Source organism: Berghia stephanieae, chromosome 1 (assembly GCF_034508935.2).
Source record: "Berghia stephanieae isolate SIO BIC M18660-M18661 chromosome 1, UCSD_Bste_1.3, whole genome shotgun sequence".
Lineage (NCBI taxonomy): Eukaryota > Metazoa > Mollusca > Gastropoda > Nudibranchia > Aeolidiidae > Berghia > Berghia stephanieae.
In genome coordinates, this window is record NC_088360.1 from 78,293,373 (window position 1) to 78,318,378 (window position 25,006).

The 25,006-nt window shown below is 35.7% G+C and overlaps 2 protein-coding genes across 2 annotated transcripts; both read right to left on the bottom strand.

The window, feature by feature from the left end:
* Window positions 1-2,081: 2,081 nt before the first annotated feature.
* Window positions 2,082-15,656, bottom strand: LOC144964622 (uncharacterized). Its single transcript, XM_078899109.1, has 8 exons — window positions 15,591-15,656; window positions 14,572-14,872; window positions 11,330-11,479; window positions 7,987-8,056; window positions 6,351-6,397; window positions 4,786-4,879; window positions 2,931-3,063; window positions 2,082-2,199 (listed from the first exon to the last, which is right to left on the bottom strand). The coding sequence occupies exons 1-8, from the start codon at window positions 15,651-15,653 to the stop codon at window positions 2,131-2,133; spliced, it is 927 nt and encodes a 308-aa protein (XP_078755235.1). The 5' UTR covers window positions 15,654-15,656; the 3' UTR covers window positions 2,082-2,130.
* A 411-nt stretch (window positions 15,657-16,067) lies between these two features.
* On the bottom strand, window positions 16,068-21,996 carry LOC144980966 (uncharacterized). The gene is made up of 4 exons (XM_078929025.1): window positions 21,696-21,996; window positions 17,445-17,987; window positions 16,554-16,606; window positions 16,068-16,124 (listed from the first exon to the last, which is right to left on the bottom strand). Exons 1-4 carry the CDS (start codon window positions 21,742-21,744, stop codon window positions 16,068-16,070), a joined length of 702 nt encoding a protein of 233 aa, XP_078785151.1. The 5' UTR covers window positions 21,745-21,996.
* Window positions 21,997-25,006: the final 3,010 nt, after the last annotated feature.

Sequence of the window (25,006 nt, forward strand, 5' to 3'; positions counted from 1 at the left end):
ATCAAATTTTAATGACTATGTACTCAGAGTAATGAGTTAACTGGGTTTTTTAAAATAAATCGTTGGCCTTTCGGCGGAAATGAGCCTTCAAGTGTCGGGATGCCATTGTGTCATGATTAAGTTAATATTGTGTATTTTGCAACCATCTGAGTGAATCCTTCTTTTGGGCTTGTGTTTTGTGTCTGTGCCTTTGTGGGACATTTAATTGCTCTCAAGCTAGACATAGTTAGACTGCTCCTGAAATTTACTTCTGTTCCCGGTGTGAACAAGTCTCTTCTCCCATTGTGCGTTACTGAGGACAGACATACGTATGTTCACGATAGCTGAATGGTTTAACTCTCAAGTAAGTTCAAATCCATGTAAAGTTTGGGGGAAGGGAAAGGGGCAGGAGGAAATTTTTGACCTTCTTTTCACCTAGCACTAGCAATGATTTTGAGGTAGATTAGCGTCTTATATAAAAACAATGGGGAGCATAATTACAAGGTTCTTTCTAGGCCACAACTATTTCCAGTCTTTTCGCCCGTCGATTTCACAGGGGACTGGGCTGGTCAAGACAGAATGGCAGGATTTATGGGAGTTCTTTATGTTGTCATGATTTTTGTTGAAGAATGGAACTATATTCTTCAAGAGATGGTCGAACGTTACGCCTTTTCCATTAGAATCAGAATACAGTTTGATAAAGACACCAGAGGCGGGCATACCAGACAATGAGTTCAATGACACTTTCTTGAAGTGGAAGAATTTCGCGATATCTACTTTTCAACAGATAATTAATATAAGTTATCATTGGTTTAAAATAAGTCTCGGCGATGATTTCGGTCGGAAACGGTCCAACTCCGAGAATACGCGATTTTTTTTTTCATTCTTGGCTAAAAACTCAATGACGCATCATGTCTATCTATAAACAGGTGTGCGGTCTTGTAGTATGACACTCGCCTTCAGATAGGAAGATCCTGGGTACGATCAGTCCCGCTCTGAGCAGCGCATAGCGGAGTCCTTGGAAAAGGCTCTTTACTCACATTCTCTTACCGTACGTAGGTGTCAAATGAGTACTTGGCCGTTTAACAGCGTTGTCTCTGTCGGAAAACAAATCGTAATGTCAACTTACAGGCGTTACTTCTCGTCCTAAATATTAATTGTTGCTGTTTGCAAGGGGGCCCGTGTAAAGGGTTTGAGCACGGTTAATGGATAGTGCTCTATACAAATATTCAAGTTTTTATAATTTTTAACATGGGGTAAAACTATCCAGTGAAAATGCTTTAATAGATATGTGAGGAAATCGTTCATGTACAAATTGTTAGTAATTAAAAAAACAAAACAACAAAAATACTCCTGATCAGTTGGACTTTTCCAAATCGAGTGGTTTGCGACCTCGAATCAATATATAAGTAAACTATAAATCGGGAAAAGATTATTAAACATTTTATTGTTAATAAGATAATAAAAGGGATAAAAAGTGACACAAACACACATGCACACACGTATATGATGTGAGTGTCCTTACTTATTTTATATGCTCTAACCAACAACATCGAGCACTCTCATATCTACAAGTACCCACAAATACTCGTATATATATATATATATATATATATATATATATATATATATATATATATATATATATATATATATATATATATAAAAGACCTTTTGAGATGCAGTACAGACTATATGACACATACAGTAATATATTTCTCTGGATGGTAATATGATAAGAAAAAGGAAATTGACATAGTTGAAAAATCACTTTCCGAACAATAGTTTATTTTGTCGATAGAAATAATAATAATGATGATGATAATAATAATAATAATAATAATAATAATAATAATAATAATAATAATAATAATAAATAATAATAATAAATATAATAATAATAATAATATGATGATGATGATGATGATAATAATAATAATAATAATAATAATAATAAATACATTAATAATAATAATGTTATGATAATAATAATAATAATAATAATAATAATAATAATAATAATAATAATAATAATAATAATTATTATTATTATATTATTATTATTATTATTATTATTATTATTATTATTATTTTTGCATTCCATCGAATTGTGTTGAGGTTTAACCAAGGGTTTACTTCACAAGGATGGGGTTAATAGGTCTGTGTTGTCATGTCCAAGTGAAGACAACTTAAAGGACCTTGTGGTATGTCCTCCAGGATCTGGAAATGGTAGTAAGCACAATAGATATCCACGGAATATAATACATTATAAATATTTATTGGATTTCATGAAACAGTAATATTAATCATTCTTCTTCTTCTTGTTCTTCTTGTTCTTTTTGTTCTTGTTGTTGTTGTTGTTGTTGTTGTTGTTGTTGTTGTTCTTCTTCTTCTTCTTCTTCTACTACTACTACTACTACTACTACTACTACTACTACTACTACTACTACTACTTCTACAACAACAACTACTACTACCACCACCACCATCACTACAACAACAACAACTACTACTACTAATACTACTACTATCACTACCACTACTACTATAACAACAGCAACTACTACTACTACTATTACTACTATTACTACTATATCTTCTTCTTCTCCTTCTTCTTAATAATAGTAACAATAACACTATGCGAGAGACATGCCACAACCATTTCCATCTTCTCCTTTGAATGTCTCTCCAGAGAACTATCACCGCTTTAGGTCTCAGGTCCTCATTTGAGATTGTATTATGCCAGAAGATCTTGAATATTCGTCGTAAACATTTGTTATGGAACACCTCAAGGTTCTGGATGATACTTTCTGTGATCTTCTAGCACTCCGATCCATAGAGCAAAACGCTCAAAACAATAATCTTTAAAATCAAGGAGACTGAATGGACTAAATGACGGGAAACTTTCTGATTAGTTAATGATTATTATCGCCGAACCATGAATTACTTACATATTCATCATAGTAAGGATTACACTCCGTGGCAATACTTATTCGTTGTATGCTTGGCGGGGATCTGTTCTTCTCAACACTGCCATTTTCGGAATATTGTGTCTCCATCCACACTCTGGGAATCTTTAACACACTGGGGTCAGAAGCGATGCAAGAGACGCTAGAGTCAGAGTGTCTAAAACATTTATAAAATAACGGAAAATAAAATGAGAATCTAAACTGCCCTGCTTAAACTCAGGCATATACTGAACCACTTTTACGGCCTTTAAAATTTAAAAGTGGGGGGAAATATTTTTAAGTCCCATTTAAACAAAAGTGAGCCTTTATAAAGCGCAATATCCACTTAACGTGCTCAAAAAGTGATAATAATAATAATGACGATGGTGATTGTCACAAGTGGAAAATATCTATGTGGCATTCTACCGACCAACGACAACCACTATGTGTCAAACGTGTTGACACGCGATTACTCCCCTTGCGAAAGACACAAATTTCAGACCTACATGAGAGCAAACCCTAATCTATCGTCATCGCTCAAACTCCGCCATAACTGGACAATGTAAAATTAAGTGTGAACATCTGGAAGACACTCCTCATCACGCTATCTTAAAAAAACAAAGACCCATGTTGGAATGAATCGATTATGGAATGGATTATAAAACATGCACCTCGTAATTACAAGTTCTCTTCCACACAAAAAATCTTAAAGAACGGACGAGTTTTTATCCTGTTCAGTGGTGTTATATTCATTAATACGGGGTGAGTGGTTATCCTGATTTAACTTTCTGAAATTTCTTTCTGATCTACAGTCTGTATCAGCAACTTTTCTGCATACTTTTACGTCTCTATTTCTATGAGGTTGATATGAATGACATCATTATGACTTGGTTATAGGTAATTTGACATATTTTACAATACCATGGTTTATCTAGATTGATATCTACTAGCGCAGCCCGGTATTTCTTGAGGCCAGAATACCTAACACTTGTTTACTTCATGCTATATGGGCGTTAGCAGTATAAATATGTTTCTTAAAATATTCAATAACGTTCAAGTGTTAGACTATTTTATTAAATATTATTAGGCTTGTTTCGCCTTTATATAATTTGAACATGTTATCAGGATCGGTCCTTTAGACCCTATCGCTTTCCCTGTCTGAGGGCACACCAGTCCCGAAGACAGGCCAAGGAAGTTTAACATAGAGAAATCTGACGTCCTGTTTATATTTTTATCAAACCATAGTTCAATCCCTTCCTAGTATGGACGCAGGAAGAGCTGTCCGACCTCACAACTTTGCATCAAACGGTATCCTTACAATCAAAACCTGAGAGACGGCCAGTTCGGCTAAGGACCTCAGCTGCCATCAATAAAAAAAATATTGCGGTTTTCCTTTGTTGGTGCCCGATGACGAATAACAATGATTAAACAAACATGTAAATACATGCCATACTGTTTAAAACGAAATAAATCCGACTTACTTTTATTATCAATTATAAGTGGGGCTGAAACTTGTTTTATTTATTATTTTAGTATTGTGAAGGTTATATCCTTAGACAGCTATACGAAACGTTAATCATTGTTGTTTAAAATTTTCATGTAATATAAAACGGGGAAATCATAGGATTTGCAGACCTCTAAAACTTAAATTATTTAATATGGTGATTCTGTGAGTAAAGGAGCTTACAACCTATGTAAAACGCTCGAGTGGTGTGGAGAATTATTACATAAAATTTTCTTAAATAAAAAATTTTTCTCCAACTTAAATGCCACATTACAATGATGATGATGATATTGATGATGATGATGATGATGATGATGATGATGATGATGATGATGATGATAAAAAAGTCCATACCTTTTTCTGTGTCCAATCCGTGTACGACAACAGCAATAAATCGTGACGATTATCGCTAAGCATCCAATAATGCTGCTACTTATGTACAACAACTCTGGAGGCCAAAAGAAAGACACACATAAATGATGGAATTGATATCGATGGTCGGTTGATCAAACCTCTGAAGTCCAGATTTCCATGATTGGCGGATCAAACCTCCGAGGTCCCGATTTTCATGGCGGATCAAAACTCTAAAGTATAAGGGCTTTGCGCACAATGTTTTATTTAATTATGGGCCGATCATACCTTTGATGACAAAATTGAATATAACACGGTGCGCAAAGCTCGTATGTAGACTTCAGAGTTTTGATCCGCCGATCGTGAAAATCGAGACTTCAGAGGTCTGATCCACCGACCATCAATATACATATTTGTGTTTGATTGTATGTCTGATTTTTTTGTATGTTTCTGTGTGTATGTTTGTGAGGATTGGGGGGGGGGGGGGTGTTCCAGGTTGAATGTGTGAGTGTGGGTATATCATTTGCGTCTCGGTAAGTGAACTTTATTAGCGATTTGTACTGTATGAAGTGAAAACTTTCGATTTCACATAACCTTTTGAGAATGCATTGTGAACTGCTCGATAATTGTGTGTAGACGCAATTTACACCGCCTTGCTAATTGTCGGTCGTAGTAGACAGGTGAATAACATGTTAACTCTCTCCTTACCAGCTATTTTTAGAATTTCCCCCGAAAATTCACTCCCTCCGAAACACAAAAATACTTTTCTTACTCAAACAAAAAGCAACAAGTGAGCTCTACAACACAGTATTTAGTATTAGTAATAGCTGTAGTCAAAGCATTTCTTTAAATTTTGTGATGTACAAGACGAGATATCAGAATGAGAAAATTGTCGGTTGCATCGCAACGAATGTGACGATTTTCCTATGGTTGGTAAGGTAAGGTTGATTAGGTTCCCAATCTACAACGATCGACGAACGACGAGGAAGAACGAAGATCTGGCCTAAGACTCTGAGGTCAGATCCTCGTTTTCTTCCTCGTCGTTTCCTCGATCGTTGTGGGTTGGGAGCATAATCGTTAACTTGCTATTAATCAGTCAACTGCCGTACTCTAGGAAAACACGCACTTAAAATTTTGGCCAGAAAACTCTTCCCTCAAATATCGATCGATTTAAATGGCCCTCATTTTGGCAAAAATTCGCAAACATGAGACGAGATGTGACGCCTGTTAGGCGACATTTTTTTACAGACAAAACTGTTAACGGCCTGCGTACGGTGAGAGAATGTGAGAAAAGAGTCTTTTTCAAGGAATCAACAATGCGACCTACAAAGCGGTACTCGAACCCATGACCTTCTGATCCGCAGGCGAGTGTCATACCGGTGTACCATGGCCGCACACAGAAATATGTCGATTGCACCACGGATTGAAACCACTTTCTTTGCTTGCGAAGGGAGTGATCCACGTACTGGGCTGTTGGGCAGCGATTATCCCCGTATAAATTATTGAGGTTGAGGCAAGGCAGTCCTATCAAATGCTGTAACATCAGTCTCTATTTCATTATTACCTACCTTTTCCATTAATGTGACACCTTGATCCAAAAAACCAGTTTGTGCAACTGTTGGATATCAGAGAGAAAACAAATAAATATTTATATCACTCGGGTAACAATGTCATCAAATGAACTGTAATACATGAGAAATTAATCTTTAAGTTTAGATTCATATTTACATATCTATCAGTGCGGTCAATTATTCCCAGGCTAAGTCTATAAAATCGAAACGGTTTATCCTAGATCTATCTTTTCGAACCTATAATATAGATAGTTCGAAGTTGACGTCACTCAGATCTTTGTTATTGTTTTTTGCCATCCGTGTCTGTGAGTAATTCTCACTAAACTATATTAACCTGACTATAAACGTTCATGGTTACACACAGTTTTGTGTGTTGATCCGTTATACTTCCGGATGGCAATGTTATGAGCTTCTTAGCCAGGCGCATACTATCTATACATGCGGATTCCGACATCGTTTGAGCCCTTGAACACAAAGACATGGCATGTCCTCTTTCAGGAAGGTGCATAGCAAATTCTGTGAATTTTCTTTTTAATCTTCGAGTTTACCTTTTGATTTCATTTTAGGCTTAACATAGATGAAAAGGTTTTAGAGGGAAAATCGAGAGAACTAATTGGGATTGAAGGAAATATATATATATATATATATATATATATATATATATATATATATATATATATATATATATGTGTGTGTGTGTGTGTATATATATATATATATATATAATATATATATATATACATATATATAGTTAACTCATAAGAAATGTCATATGGTGTTTAACATGTGTCACGAAAGGAATCATTTATTAAGTAAAATGTAGATCGATAATGTAGATAGAAAAGAAAAGGAGAAAACCCCTCTCGGCCCACTGCTTTTAACTAGCGTCTTGTCGTATCTTGTTGGCTTATGATAAAATGAATGAAATTCAATTAGGCTTGTCTTTTAAACATGTATAAATATGCCAATTTATTTGGAGAGGGGTAATTCAAAAGAATGCTAAATACAAAACATCTTTTAAAATATCAAACAATTGGAACGCGGCATTACAAATGCCAAACTGACCACTCAGATTAATACAACCATATTAACCAGTTAATTGCCTTACTCTGGAAAACTTCGTATCTAAAAATTTGACCAGAAAACTCGTTATTCAAATATCGATAAATTTCAATGACCCTCATCTTGGAAAAAACTCTCAAACCTGGGATTTTACGTAAATTTGATGTACAAGTTTTCTGGCAAATTTTTTAATACGTGTTTTTCCAGTGTATGGCAGTCAACTGGAAAATCAAAATTTGATCTTCAATAGTTGTTTACTTCAACCGTTTAATACAAATTAAAATTTCTCTGAGATTAGAGCTTTTTAATCAAACAAGTTAAGGTCTGGATCTTAAACTTGACTTGACCTGCGGCGTTGCACTGCGGCGAACGCCTGAGTTATTTCGGTCTTTCATTAGAATAGAACCTCAAGACAAATACCCCCTATGGGACAAACAAAAGGATTTTTACAATATGTTTGACCTCTATAGAAAAAAGAAAAAGGATAGAATTGCACGAAGTTAGGACAACCATTAGATTAGACGTTTACATAGTCTGTTTACTCAACCTGTGTCACTCGTGTCAGACAGACCTGCATTCTTTGACGTCGTGATCCTCTAACTTTGTTACACACGTGCCTTGATTTTCACACAGACATTGTCCTGAAAATTGGATGTTTTGGTATAATCAATGTGAATCATCGCCTCGAATCGTATCGTACTGGGTAAATAAGCTGTCAAAATTTCAAACTGAGAAATGAGGAAAAAGGCACTGATGTAATATAAAGATCTGAAAATGTGTAAATGAAACAGATATTTTTCTGCCAAAATTCGATTAACTCGAGTTTCGCTTAAATTCAGTTGAAAGATTTAAATCCACCAGACATAATATCGTTTTGAGTCAGTAGGCCACAACTGATGAAAAAAAACCCCAAAACGCCACATCTTTAAATATTTGGCCTGAAAACTCGTCCTTCAATAATAAACACCGATTGATTTAAATATCCCTCATCGAGGAAGAAAGGAAGAAGAGAGAGCAGAGGAAAAAAAAAGAGAGAGAGATAGAGAGAGAGAGAGAGAGAGGAGAGAGAGAGAGAGAGAGAGAGAGAGAGAGAGAGAGAGAGAGAGAGAGAGAGAGAGAGAGAGAGAGAGATTCGTGTCATTCTATAAAACTATTTCGATACTTTAAAATAAACACATAACGGCGGTTATGCATCTGATCTCGTTAGACTGAAACGCTGTCATCTGTAACCTAAGTCAGGACTAGTCTATCAACAAAAATCATTTATCTTCCTCAAAACACAAAGGCCAGTCCTGCTCCAAATGAGATCACTTACTCGGGGATTCACCGAAATAAGAACAAAACACAACGATGTCAAAAGTTTAAATAAAAAATATGAATTAGGTTAAAATTTACAACGAATAATGTCCAACCGAGTTTGCCCTTTTAAAATTGGTTTATGCATGACACACTCATCAAAATACTCCATTTAAGCTACATCCAATTCGCTTTGGTAAGAAATTTATAAGATATCAAACATCTTCAAAAATTTTGAATTTATAGCTTTCTATTCTGCCGTTGCTTTCAAAAACACAGTATATGCAATGTTAACCCAATAGCATATACTGTGTTCTTTAATAAAACGGCATTATTGTACCAGCGCATAGAGCCTGTTTAAATTGGGGTAAGGCGCTTAACAAATTTCATTTATTAGAAAAATAGTCATAAAGGGAGCACCAACAACAAGGCTCAAATCGAGAAGACCTTTCCACTTTAAAAAATGCAGGTTGGAAGAGAACTGGAAAAAAAATGTGGAACAGGGAAACAACAAGAGGAGGAAAGATCATAAAAGATCCCACCAAAAGAATGCCTGCTTTCCACAATGCCAGGAAATACTGGGTTTCCTCAAATCGTCTCGTAACAGGACATGGCAGAACTGCATCAAATATGTGCAGATGGAAACTTGGGAACAGTGATGCCTGCCGGAAATGTCAGGCAGTTCCTGAGACCAGCGATCACATCTGTCCAGAACTAAACTTAAAGTTAAAGGTGGCTATGAAACAGTCCGTAGGGCGTAGGAAGACTTTCGAAGCTGGGTTGACGAAATGAATTTGGAGGTGTAGCCATACTGCTGCTACTACTATTACTACTACTACTACTACTACTACTACTACTACTACTACCACTACTACTACTACTACTACTACTACTACTACTACTACTACTACTACTACTACTACTACTATCAAAGTATTGTTTCAGGCGGGTGGTGTCTTTGCTCAGAACTTCTTCAATCTCTTTCCAGGTTTTCGATTGATAGGCTAAGGCCCAGTCGTCAGCGTATCCAAGTTTGATTGCTTCGCAGTTTGGCAGGTCAGTTATGTAAATATTGAAGAAAGTTGGTGCTAAAACTGAATCTTGTGGTACCCCATTTTTAATTTTTTGTGTTTTGCTTTTGTTTCCTCCCAATATGAAATGAAATTGTCTTGTTCCAGCAGTTTTTAAGCGGCTTTCTACAAGGAATCATTTTTGAAAGCTTTAACATCAGTCCGCCTGTCCAAACAGTGTCGTAAGCTGCAGATAAGTCTATTAGGACTGCACCAGTCTTCTTTTTGTTCTCAAAGCCTGCTTCATTGTATGAGGTCAGTGCAAGGACCTGTTCACTTGTGCTTTTTGTGGTCTAAAGCCCGCTTGTTCTTGTGGTACACAAGGATTTACATATGTGATGATTCGCTCTACTACGATTTTTTTCCAGGAGCTTGTATAAGCTACAATATATTCACTTTTGAAAATTACGTCAGTTATCGTATATTTTATTAAAAGTAGTCGAATAAACATTTAAGTTGTTTTATTTTTGACTCGAAAATTTAAAATAAAGTATATTTTTGCCCTGAAATGAACCGCTGGCCGTGAACCGAAGACCCATAGCCACCTTAAGTGCTTGCCTATTACCCAGAGTAAACAGCTCACAGATCCTGAGCATCACTCACAATTTAATACAGATGATTGAAAAAAATGCATCGCGTTGTCAGGTTATGTGATGTAATCCATTATCAATGTGTCAAAATATTGTGAGAAATTTGTGAGTTTGACATGTACGAAGGGTATCTCAGGCCTATTCATAGAAATAAATAGTCAAGGGGACCAAAGGGAGTAAATGGCAGGAAATACTATGATTGGTTAATGCTTAGTAACGACGAACCAATCAATTGTCTCTAACACCGGAAAATCTATGATCTGCTTGATATTTCTCCCAACCACAAAGTCACAAATCAGATCAGTCCGGTAATCTTAGAACGTCCTCCAGCTTTTCATTCTACGTTTAGACTCAATGCTGGGTCCCAGACTGTAAGACAGTATCTCCATGGAGGTTCCTCCACTGGACATGTTCAAGAAATTTTTGAAAACTGTTATTTTCAAATTAGATTTTATGCTCTAGACATTGGTGTAATTTAAAAAACAATCTTATTTTATATAGATGTAGAGTATCAACTCGAATAATCAAGGTAATAATAATATAATGACTGTACAAATACGTTTCTCATTATATTCAACGATGGTGATATACAGTGATGATGACTATAATTAAGAGGACATTGGGAATGATGATGAAGATGACGACGACAACGATGGCGATAATGATGATGATCATCATCATCATAATCTTCATCATCACCATCGTCGTCATCAAAATCAACATCATTATCATTATCCCCATCGCTGTCATCATCATCATCATCATCATCATCATCATCATCATCATCATCATCATCATCATCATCATCAGCATCATCATTATCATCACCACCACCACCATCACCACCACAATAAATATCAGGAGAATGGGTAATAACGACGAAGAGAATACAAGGAATTTAAAGAGTGAGAATACAAAAGATGGGAAGGAATGCAGAGGAAGAGAAATACTATTATACCTTCACAAACTTCCCCAGGAAACCTTATTGGATCAGGCGAGATATCCTTAAACCCTGGCAAGCAATGACAAATCTGACTTCCATTTTCAGCTCGACAAAGGGCGTCAGGGGAACAATAGGTATGCTCTGGACTCGAACATGGGCTGATTTCTGCGTAAATATTATTGAAAACGAAGACATTGTTTTGAGAATTTGAGAGGGAATTCCTTAGACTTCCGACAGGAAATAAAAATTTAAAGAATTTTGTCAGATCTGAAACCCGGTCTTAGTTAACACGGTAATGGGTACCTTGGGAAAGAAAGAGAGATTACTAGTTGGTATGGCTCAGCGTCTCGTCTTGTCACAAAAGTCAAGCCATATTAAGGGTGATCAGTGGCCGAATGGGAAACAGTGATCTTGAACAATTCTGGTCCCGACATTGTGACCTTTTGTAAGGCACTTCATTCACATTATCCTAATCGACTTAGGTGTGAATGAAAGTCTGGCTATAGGTAGAGACGGATATTGTAAGAGAGTTAGTACAAAAATGGCGCCTAACAGGCGACTGGTATTGTATGAATGGAAATAAAGCCCCATATGGCCTGCTAGGGGAATAAACAAAACATTGTAAACAGCTTTGAGCAGTGAGTAAACCGAAAAACACAACACCCCATGGTAAAAGTTGCTTGGGTCAAAAGAACTTTAAATATAGATATTAGCTTATTAAATAAAAAAAACCTGTCATTTTCATCTTGGAATTTTTGATATGCGTTATTTTAATCAATGTGTATTTAAAATTATTTTTTGGCTACAATGTTGGTTTCATACAACGGGATAACTCCGGGATCCTTGTAGTCTCGTCATTGGAATGGGAAAATAACACTCAAACTAACACAGGATAGTATTCATTACAACAATACTAACACTAGTGTTAAATACATTTAATTTTAAAGTGCGGGAGACAATCAGAAAATTTTGATAGTCAAAATGTAATATTTATAAATTTAGCTTTTATATAGCGCAATATCCACTAAAAGTGCTCAAAGCGCTTTACAAAGGGTCCCTGACCAACAGCAACACGTAACATAAAGAACGAGGCATGACGCCTATTCGGCGATAATACAATTTTTTTCCGACAGATACAACGCTGTTAACGGCCGGTACTCATTTTACACCTGAGTACGGTGAGAGAACGTGAATAAAGAGTCTTTTCCAAGGACTCAACTATGAGCCGAGCGAGACTCGAATCCAGGACCTTCCGATCCGAAAGCGAGTGTCATACCACAAGACCACATAGCCGCACAAATGTAGCAGCACTGCTATCAAGTTCAGACATCAAATTTATAGTGTATGAATGTAATCCTTAACATATTTACTCTCAAACCCATTTTTTACTATTGCACTACGACTTTTCATCTTATGGCTATGACCTCAGAGAGGAAGTCATGTTGTGGAGTCTGAGAAAACAATATGGAATTTTCAAAATAAAACGTTCAGCTCTAACCCTTTAAGTGTTCACCCGAATCTCGATGAATTCAATTTTGCAGATTGTGTTGAGTCTTCTCTTTCTTTTTTGTTTGCCGTTGGGTGTGAGTATCCAGTTAAGGTAGATATCACATGTCCGACAACCAATGTTGCAGTCGTCCAAATTCAGCAGCTAATAAGAAAACTGTCAATTCTATCCAAAACCATATAAAATTAGATTCACTTGCTTTTCTACGGGAACCTAAAGAAATTACAGGACTGTCAAATGACTTATTAACAAAACTGTCCGTGACCATCTTTATTTGAACACGGTGTGTGCAAGATGGATACCCCATTTACTAATCGGAGAATAATATTAAGAGAGGGTGAGATGTGCAACTATCATGCTCAATTTATCTGAACCCCACGTACCCAAAAGGATTGCAAATATTGTCACAGAGAATGAAACTTGGGTACCCTATTCCGTCATCCCACCAAAAACTCTTGAATAGAAAGTTATGGTCTCAAAGGGAGATAGACCAGTTGGTCAGCATCCAGGGTTTCAGTTACAATGGGCCGCTCGTGGTTGATCACGGAACATTACAATAACTGCCTATAATTATGCCTAATGAAGCACTATCCCATGTAAAAATCTGCCGTTGATGAGCAGAGATAAAAACTGGGACATTTCGTACATTGGTCCTTCGTGACAAGGCCGTCCCTCACAAAGCAAGGCTACAATTCAGCAGTGGGCCTATGGATCGGAAGGTCAAAGTTTGGAGTCCTGCTCTAAGCGGATCATAGTTCATACCTTGGAAAAAAGCTCTTTAATCACATCCTCCCATCGCAATCAGGTGTAAAATGAAAACCTGGCCGTAAACAGCGTTGTCACTGTCGAAAAAATTGTAATATCTCCTAACAGACGTCATGTCTCGTCCTACATGGTTAAATGTTGCTGTTGACTAGGGACCCCTTGTAAAGCTCTTTGAGCACTTTTAGTAGATAATGCGCTATATATATGCTCATTTTTTCTTAAACCTAGAAGTGGCAAGAAACCAAGTATTGCCTCACCAATTCTACAGTCGTGACATAGCACCATTTGACTTTTGGTTATTTCCTGTCTTGAAAGAAACACTTGCTGTAAGGTAAGTTGGAAGCATGCAAGACCTTGCAATTCAGACCTGAGTACTGCTATACCTCCAAGTGGCTATATCCGTGCTATGAAAACCATCGAAATGTTCATATTGTGGACAATAAAGATTTATCCTTGTCATTAGCATTGGTTGACGAAACAGAAAAATGAATCTTTGCTTACAGCGAGAAAAGAGTATTTTGAAGTCCTATGAGTGTGTGTTCAATTTGTTTTTAGATACAGGACTGCAATCAGAACTTTAAGATTGCTCGTAGATTTTATTATTATTATTATTATTATTATTATTATTATTATTATTATTATTATTATTATTATTATTATTATTATTATTATTATTATTATTATTATTATTATTATTATTATTATTATTATTATTATTATTTATTATTATTATATTTATTATTATATATTATTATTATTATTATTATTATTATTATTATTATTATTATTATTATTATTATTATTATTATTTATTATTATTATTATATATTATTATTATTATTATTATTATTATTATTATTATTATTATTATTATTATCATCATCATCATCTCATCATCATATCATCGTCATCATCATCATCATCATCGTCATCATCATCATCATCATCATTATTATTATCAACACTATTACTAAATTACACATACCAGTAAGTGTAGTGAAGATTTCCGTGTACACACTATCACTACCATTCTTAGCGGCGCTCATCTGTCCAACAATTGTATCAAAATCCAGTGGAAGCCCATGGGTGTTTGATATTCCCTGAATTCCTTTTTCTAACTTTATTTGAAGAGAGCTAGATATATCTGAAGAGGCATCCCGTTTAAGTCCGATGTCGTAGGTTATCACCAACATCGTGGAATTCTCACTGCTTCTCATATCCGTGGAGAGTACACTAAAAGCCAACAAAATATCTTCTGCGCCTTTTTTCTTCATTGAATTTTTAATCTGTGAATGCATTAACATTTTAATCAAGTTTACCATGTAGAATAAAGTTGGAGAAAAAAAGTTTTATCTGGAAATGTGTAAAAGAACAAAAGAAAAAAATCCCAACCAAACAAAACAAAGAATCAACAAAATCTAACCCCCCCCCCCCAAAAAAAAAAAAAAAAAAAAAAAAACCAAAAAAACAACAACCCGGAAACAATAACAAAAACAGCCCAAAACAAACAAACATCATGTTGTTGATTAAACATAATAAGAAAATAGCAATTTTCTACTAAATGTACTCTTTTGATCGTTATGTTTAAACATCAAATGTTGCAAGATCCATTTACATTTGAAATATTATGGAAATACGATATGGATGGGTTCAGTCCAGAGACAGCTAAGAGCTTTGCCTGGGAGTTACCTTTTTGAATTATTCTAAGCCAAATACTGCTATTCGGAGATAGAAAATATTACAATTCAATAAAAGCATTGGGGCATTGGGATTCTGCATCGTATGTCTGATAGAAAGAATAAGTAGAGGTGCCCTGGCTGACAGCATAACTGTACAGTAACATAACACCGCAGTTTTCTGTTCGAAGAATGATTAATGTACACGACTTTAAAATTCACTTATGAATGAAATTATTGAATGATCTCAAAAGCTAAAAAGACCAAACACAAAGTTGACAAAGCTCAAGACACTGGGATGCTGAAGAAATTTACAAAATAAACTTACGTAATCCCAAAGCTTATCTCGGATTATCTCAACTGAGAGAGTGTTGACCTTTCTTATTGGCATGTGGATTTTAATGTCACCATGAAGAAACTTGGCAGCTAAAAGAGACGAGATGGAAGGGGGTAGGGGTGGGGGTTAGCGGTAAAACAAACAAAAAAAAAAAAAAAAAAAAAAGAAAAGAAAGGGTGGGGGAAGAGCTTTTACGTACCGCAATATTCGCCAAGTGTGCTCAAAGCGTTTTATAAAGGTTCTCTCAGATTGTAAGCGGAAAATCATACCGAAAGACAACGAACCAGTTATAAGAAACAGTGTTAAATAAAAATTGTGTCTTTTGATTTCATTGGTGCCATTTATGTCAAATGTATTGTCTAACTTTGGCAAGAATACTCTTTATTATGATTAGGTTAAATAAAAGTAACACAAGACAATAATGATGTCGAATTTTAATACTTTTACAGCTGGAGTTGATTTTAGTTTCTATAATGTGAAATGGACAGTAACAGCTGTAACAATAACTGGTTGGCTGACTGGAGCCTGACATAGTAACAATTGTGAAAACCAAAATAAAATGTAAAGTTCCGACTAACAACAATACGCATGGGATGAATGGTTGGACACCAACTTCAACAACACAATAAACAATCAATAACCCAAACTAAAAATAAAAGCAAAAAGTCTTGATCCCATTAAAAACGATATGATCATACAAACAATAACCAAAAAGAAAAAAAGAAAAGAAAACACCAACAACAAAAGAAGCCAAACAAAAAAAAAAATAAAATAAAAACAAAAACAAAACAAAACAAAATAAAAATAAACAAAAACAAACATATAAACAAGAAGGTTTGACCTGTGCGGAAATACAGCTTAATAATGTCGATTACGAAACATCAGTAGTTCCAGGATAGAATATTATTTATAAACTCCTTAATTTTGAGGAAAGAGAATATAATTATATTTTACTAGATAGTAGGTATGAGGCAAGTGCGTTGGTTTGACATCGGAATGACTTAACACTGGAAAACGAAATGAATAGAGAAGCGTTAGAAGTCGATTAAACATTTTGTAGTGATGAGAATCGAGCTCGGGACCAGACTGATACGGCACCGTCCGCCTAGTTGCTAGTGGGACGCTCTGCAATCAATGCCATCCAGGGCGTCCTTCTTTTGGCGATCTCGATTTTGTGGTCTACTGTAAATCGAAGTCCCAGGTTTGAGAGTTTTTGCCAAGATGAGGGTCATTTAAATCGGTCGATATTTGAAGGATGAGTTTTATGGCCAAATTTTTACATATACGCGTCTTTCTTGAGTACGGCAGTTAACTGGTTAACGGATCTCTAAAACGTCCCAATGAGAAAAAAAAATCTTGAACCCAAATCCATTTTGAAGTTTGAGGTTTAACTTCTTTTTCTTTATTTTTTGGGGGGGGGGGGGATGGGAGGGTTATAAGGTCACGTTTATTTATCAATATATGAGAAGAAAAAATGGAAAGAGCTTTAATGTAGCGCAACATTCGCTATGTGTGCTCAACGCGTTTTATAAAGGGTATCTCGTGTTGCAAGCCGAAAATCATACCGAAAGACCACAAACCCGTTAAATATGAATTGTGTTTTTGATTTCATTGGTGCCATTTATGCCAAATGTATTGTCTAGCTTTGGCTAGAATAATCTTTATTATGATAAGGTTCAAAAAGTAATGAAAAGGGCGTTTTGTCGGTATGCTATAATACTAGAATACTGCTATGATTAAAACATGTTCAAACAAAAAAAAAAATCAAACAACACTTGTCATGGATATAACCGACTGAGCAAATAATGTAGCTATTATTATAGTTATAGTAAGCGACGTACTTACCAGTGCATGACCCAGTATTATGTGTTGGGCTTGCTGCATTCAAATAACCTTTAATACATTTACAAGTTTGGGTCCCCAAATCGCATCTTTCAAAGTTCCTGACGTCACACCCAAAGTGTGTTATAACGTCACAATTTGAAACCGTTTCATTTTTTGTTGTAGACAATGGCCTATTAGTTTCGGAGTTGGCTTGATCATCATTTGGATGATGGGTATTTTTCCGGCTTTCGTTTCCATGAGCTCCTGTTGGCGCGTTTATTTTGGAGATATTAGTGTTTGTGTCGGCGCTCTCGTCCTGTTCAATATAGTAATAATCCAAGATGGCATAGTAGGGTACGGAATCATAGTAATTAGTGTCAGTCAAAGGGCTAAAGCTACCGGATGCAGACAAGTCCAAAAGAGATCGCTTGGAGTCACTTGAACCTTCAGGAATCGATGTTGTAATGTGTTGATTCCCGCTGTGAGGAGCTGGCCGATCTCTGTATATCGCTTCTTTGGTTGTCTGACTTACCAGAGGGTTGTCAAACTGTTGACTCAATGAGGCTGGATTTTAAGATAGACAATATTAATAAGTATTTCATTTGACCTCATGATGATATACGTATTGTTCATTCATTTAATTAAAAGATGTATTAAAAGTGTGAGCTGAAAAATAAAACAAATCAAATTATACAAGTAGCGTCCAAATGAGTTGCTTACTATATTCCATGCAAGTGCTTTATTATATTTTGAATAATCAACGAAAATTTCGATACAATGATTTGTTGTCTTTAAATGTCCCCCATGTTGACAGCAATACTTTTGTGATGAGCCAACCACTACCCCCCCCCCCACCCCACACACACACACTCACACATACCAAAGCAGCAGACGCAATGAAAATAGCAATAGCAACATTTCAGCAATTTAGAGTTTAAGCAGACACTCACCTCCGTTGTTTTTCTTGATGATGATTATGATAATGATGATGATGATGATAATGATGATGATGGTGATGATGATGAAGATGATGATGGTGATGATGATGATGATGATGATGATGATGATGATGATGATGATGATGATGATGATGATGATGATGATGATGATGATGGTCAAAATTATAAGATGGTGTGAGTCTATCGACCACCAAGCAAGAGCGTTGCCAACTTGTTACAGGATTTTCACGATTTGACTACTATTTTAGTCCTTCAAACCTCCAAACTTTTGATCGGAGGCGATTTTAACATCCATATCGATAATAAAATCAAATCATCCGTAAAACAGTTTATTCAAAATATAAAATCACTAAACCTTCAACCTTGAACCGACACATGAGAAGGGACATATTTTAGACCTTCTGATCTTCAGTATGGATGATGACTCCATTTTGTCTGTAGCTGTGGACCATGATGTACTGCAGACAGCAGCATAATAATCTGCAATTTGAAATACTTAAAACCAAAATCATTAAAAGAAAAATAGTCACCCGTAAAACCAAAAACATTGACATGGAACAATTGAGACCGGAAATATATACATCCGATATCACAAAGCTACCAAAGGAAATAGCGTCAATGAAAAACTAACAATGTTTGAAAAAACTTATTATCTATTTTGGATAAATTTGCACCGCTGGAATCTAAAACCATCACCATCACACCCAATACCGACTGGTTCAACGAAAAGCGAAACACCAGCGCAGACGAGCAGATAAAAAATGATCTTCTGGATTAGACGAAGACAGGCAAATCTACAAAGCTACCAAACGATTGAGGAATAAATAAATTTCGGAATGTAAACAAAACCACACGAGAAACGCCATAACAAACACAAACACAAAAAAGAAAGATTCGAAAGGAATGTTCAAATTAATTAATGGTATAATACGAACTGAGCCATCGGTATCAAAATTACCCACGTCAAATTGTCCGCAACAAATGGCTGAAACGTTTTCAACTTTTTTGCGTGGACCTCGATTGTCAAGAAGCGCAAAGCGCAATAATTTCACATGATAATCAAAGTAAAAACAAACTACCATACTTTGACCCTGCAACCGAAAATGAGATATTTCAAATATTATCAGTCGCCTCAATAAAACGTGTTCTCTTGATATTGTTCCGACTTGGCTGATTAAAAAGTCAAAGAACTAGAGCCGTCAATCGTGTCAATTGTCAATGCGTCTTAAAAATAGCGATTTTCCAGACAGATTAAAGCATTCCATGGTACGGCCTTTGATGAAGAAATCGTCACTGGATCCCAATAACATCGGAAATTTCCGACCAATTTCCAACCTGCACTTCGTTTCCAAACTCATTGAAAAAACCAGTAGCAAAAAGATTGAATGCCTTTCTGACGACGCATAATATGCTGCCAGTTCTCCAATCAGCATACCATACTAGACACAGCACAGAAACCGCTCTGTTACGTGTCCGCAGTAACATAATTAATTCTATGGACTAGGGTAAATGTGTGTTGCTGGTGTTGTTAGACCTAAGTGCGGCCTTCGACACAGTTGATCAAAACAAATTAATTCAGCGACTACAGAAACAGTTTGGAATGAATGGGACTCCTTTGAAATGTTGGCCTACTTTAAAAATAGAACACAGTCCGTTCAAATCGACTCGCCTAATTGACAAATTCTATCTGAACCCCATCAACTTCATTGTGGTATCCCCCAGGGCTCTGTTTTGGGACCACTCCTGTTTTCTCTCTATACTGCACCATTGACGTACATCATCGAGTCATTCGGTATTAACTACCATCTGCGCCAATGACACGCAACTATTTTCCATTTTTCATTCTGGACAAGAACAGACAGTGAAATTAAATATTTAAAATTGTTGCTTAGCAATTAAGACTTGGATGATTCTAAGACAGAACTTTTATTGATTGGCACCAATAAACAAAGGGTATTGACATAGGCGTCTCAAATTTGAAGATAGAGCAAACTGCAACTATAAGAAATCTTGGCTCGTTCTTTGATTCTGATGCCTCAATGCAGAATCACATAACAGAAAACCTGCCAATCTTGCTTTCATCATTTTAAAAACATTGGTAAAATTCGACTTCTTCTTGATGCTTTCGTTACCAGCAGGTATGATTACTGTAATTCATTGCTTTTTGGTGCGCCGGCCAAAAATGATACATCGTTTGCAAACTATTCAAAATAGAACCGCAAAACTGATTATAAAATCAAATGACCCTACAAAAGAAATTCTATATAATCTCCATTGGTTGCCAGTCAGTGAAAGGATTGTTTTTAAAACTTGTAATATTGTTCATAAATGCTTAAAAATCAAGCTCCAGTCTGCCTCATGGATTTATGTCAACAATATAATCCAACACGGCCAATAAAGTCATTTGAAGACTCTCTCTTAATCATCTCAAGAGCCAGATTATCCCCTAGTACTAAGTCTTTTTCTGTAAGTGGAATCTTGTGGAATGAGCTTTTCCCAGATGTAAAACTAATTAGGGATAGTCTTTAAAAAAACACTTTAAGACAGAACATTTTTCCAGAGCTTACGAAGAGCTCACAGAATACGCCTTAAATCTAATTTTAATTTTAAGTTTATTTTATTCCATTTTTGCATTCAGTTCAGGCTGACAATTGCCACTGTATAACTTTTTTTTTTAATATTTTTTTTTTGGTCTTTTGTTAGAGTAACTAACTAATGTTAGTGAGTAATATTGGTGTAAGTATGTGCGTTTATGTTCGTGATTGAATGTAAATGTATCTGTGATTGAGTTTGTGTGCTTGTGTATGTGCTTGTTTCTTCATATGTATTCTCAAAATTGTCAAAGAATGATGTTTGAATGACAATTATTATTATAAAGCGCTGCTGAGCACTTATGTGGAAGTTGAGATTATCTTTATAATAATAATAATAATAATGATAATAATAATAATAATAATAATAATATAATTTATTAATTATTAATTATTATTATATATTATTATTATTATTATTAATTATTATTATTATTATTATTATTATTAAATTTATTATTATTATTATTTATTATTATTATTATTATTATTATTATTATTTATTATTACTATTATTATTATATATTATTATTATTATTATTATTATTATTATTATTATATTTATAGTTATATGATGATGATGATGATGATGATGATGATGATGATGATGATGATGATGATGATGATGATGATTATGATGATGGTGGTGGTGGTGGTGGTGGTGGTGAGGATGATAATGATATCAGTGCCCCCCCCCCCCCCAGATAAAATCAAACACTTACCATCAAAAAACAAAATGGCCATCATTGAATACAGTCTAAAGGGTTCCATCGTATACTCCTCGTAAAGTGTTTCTTATCTCAGTCAGATTGGGTGCGACACAATTGGATGAGAGCAATTATGTTCTTTCACGTTAAATTGCTTTAGGTGCTATAATCCGACAGTTATAACTCCAAAACGTATTATACTAAACATAAGGCAATAATGTTCACAACATCAAATCATCTAATTCTAATTATCAGTTTGTTTTCATTGCATGGTGGACTGCAAGTACGTTAAGACGAGGCCACTTTATATTTCATACCTTTGTTATTCATCTAAACGGTGATTTGAATAAATCGGGTAAAAAAATAATGAGAAAAAAATATCTTTTCAAATTCAATATTGTTTCATTAGAAGACCGCTGGCCATCCTTATAATTCCCAATATGTAACAAATCTTGAACATGTGCATTTAGCGCCACAACCATGTTAACGTAAGATTTTCAGGGCTTTGAAAAAAACAAACAAAAATGACTCTCGTTAAATAAATCCTTTTATATGACGTATATCATATGCTCGCTCAATTTTACGATGACAAGTACAATACACAAGTACATTAATAGAAATTGTCCATTTGAAAATGTCCTTCACAAACCTGATAACTGTATATAAATTCAAGGGCTTATTACTTATTATCATTTTTGGAATGGAGAATTTTAACAATAATTTTAGATTGATTTCCCATGGCAATTTGAGTTATCGAACTCGTTTATAAGTTCATATTGATAGTTAGTTACAGAGTTTAACGATCGACATTAGCCAATCGTATCCGAAAACAGTTAACATTGTTTCAAGCTAAATAATTTTTTAAAGAATACAAAAAAAAAAAAAAAAACCAACAAAAAAACAAAACAAAAGAAAAACCCCAAAACGATAGTTGTGTCCTGTAAAGTTCCTATCCGCCTTCTCGCCTTCAACATCCATAATTGTTTAAAGTCATGATATCTACTCCAAACAATTGTTTAAGTCTCATGTCTGGATCATCACCAACGTCTTGTAGAAGACACCGTGTTCTTTACGATCCACTGTTTCCTTTGTGTGCTCAGGAGATGGCCCACCTCGAGGATTGTTTGCTGGGAATTTGGGAGGGAGAGAAAAATCAGAGGATAGCACGTTTACTCATACCGCTGTCACAACAAATACATCTCCCTCTCTCTCTCTCTCTCTCTCTCTCTCTCTCTCTATCTCTCTCTCTCTGTGTGTGTGTGTGTGCGTGTGTGTGTACGCGCGTGTGTGTATATATTTGTGTGTATCTATTTCTTCCTCACTATAAACTCCACTTCACTCTTCCTGCTCCTCCTCCTTTGTCTTTTAGAGGATACCATTCAGACATAAGTTAATAGCTTTAAAAAAGAATCTCTCTCTCCCCCCCCCTCTGGTGTGTGTGTGTGTGTGTGTGTGCGTGTGTGTATCTCTCTCCCCCTCTCTCTCTCTCTCTCTCTCTCTCTCTCTCTCTCTCTCTCTTTTTTTTTCTTTCAATGCGGCAATGTAGTCTGGTGGTATAACACTCGCCATTGAATCGGAAGTTCCTGGGTTCGAGTTCTGCTCCATGCATAGTGGAGTCCTTGAAAAAGGCTCATACTCACATTTTCTCATCTTCCTCGGATGTAAAATGGGTACCTAGCGGTTAACAGCGTTGTCTTTGTCGAAAAAAAAATAAAATAATTGTCATATCGCCTAACAGGCGCCATGTCTCGTCCTACATCTTAGTGTTGCTGTTGGCTTGGGACCCCTTACCCTGTAAAGCGTTTTGGGCCATTTTGTTGATATTGTGCTAGATAAATGCTAAAGGTTTTTAAAGAATATCTTTCTCCCTCTCTTCTCCTCTCTCTCTCTCTCTTCTCTCTCTCTCTCTCTCTCTCTCTCTCTCTCTCTCTCTCTCTCTCTCTCTCTTCTCTCTCCGTCTTCTTCTTCTTTCTTTCTTTATTTCAGGCCAAAACTTCATCAAATTGAAGACTGACCTCTCTCTCTCTCTCTCTCTCTCTCTCTCTCTCTCTCTCTCTCTCTCTCTCTCTCTCTCTCTCTCTCTCTCTCTCTCTCTGACTTTTCATTCAAGAGAATGGTGTGTGTTGATGAACGCCGCATAGACACTAATCTGCACGAAATATCTCGTTTTTTTTAAAGAAAAATAACCCATTCCGGATATTGGCATGGGTACGGTTATAATCAACTCTTATGTTCTAATACGGCAAAACTTAAAAAAAAAACAAACAAAGAAAAGGACAAAAAAAAAAAAACAACAAATTAATATCAAAACAAAACAAAACATAAACAAACGAAAACCGATAACCCTACTTTCATTGATAATATTATCAGAAATAATCTTTATGTCAGTTAATCGCATGACATTTGATTATTTGTTATAAAGGGGTGATTATAATTTCCTTCTCATAAAATGGACTAGGCCATGCCATTCTGTTCCAGACATTTGGCCCATTGAGCTGGAGTCCATCACAGTTTCTATAACGTGAAACAGACAATAGCAATTGCTTACCACCCTTTTGATAGGACTAGTCTTTCGCGAAGTACTTTCCACCCGATTTAACAGATGCAGCTACCCAATCACTGCGGTGTGGACAGGGGAGGAGCGGGTTAGAAAATATCGTGACTAACCCGGGATCAATCTCGGTCACTTATTAAGTGAGTACTCTACTAACTGAGCTATCTAGACCCCCCCCTCCTACTTTGTTCGAATGTGACAAAATCTATGAGACGCAGATTCATTCAAAACTATAATATACTTGTAATCATGAGTATGGAATTAATAGTATTGACCATTTCCCTCCATTAGGTTAAGTGCTTATAACTCATTTCTCTATTTCTGAATGTTCCCACTAGAGAACCTAACACCGATTCATTTCGATTACCTCAGGAGTTGTTACAATTCCTGTAGTCAAGAGATGAGTGCAGTGGGTTGGGATGTACTTGATAATCCGAATGTGAATAAAGTTTGTATTTGTTTTTAAGAGTTTTACGGCGCTTGCGACACATTTAGATCATTTCAGCGCCTGTAGAAGGGAAAAAATGGGATAATCAAATATTCTGAAAGCACACATGAAAAGGATAATTGGTTCAAATAGGGAATAGATGTAGATTCCAAGAGCATACCATCGATGTACTTAGTCTGAGATCACCTAAAAGTCTCATCCAAATATAAGCACAGGATCCCGCTGGTGAACACTTCCCTGAGTCCTCAGTTCATTGTCCATTGGTGCCCACTTCCCATAACTTTTGACGATTTCAGTAGGTTTTGAGAAAGACAAGCACCCTTC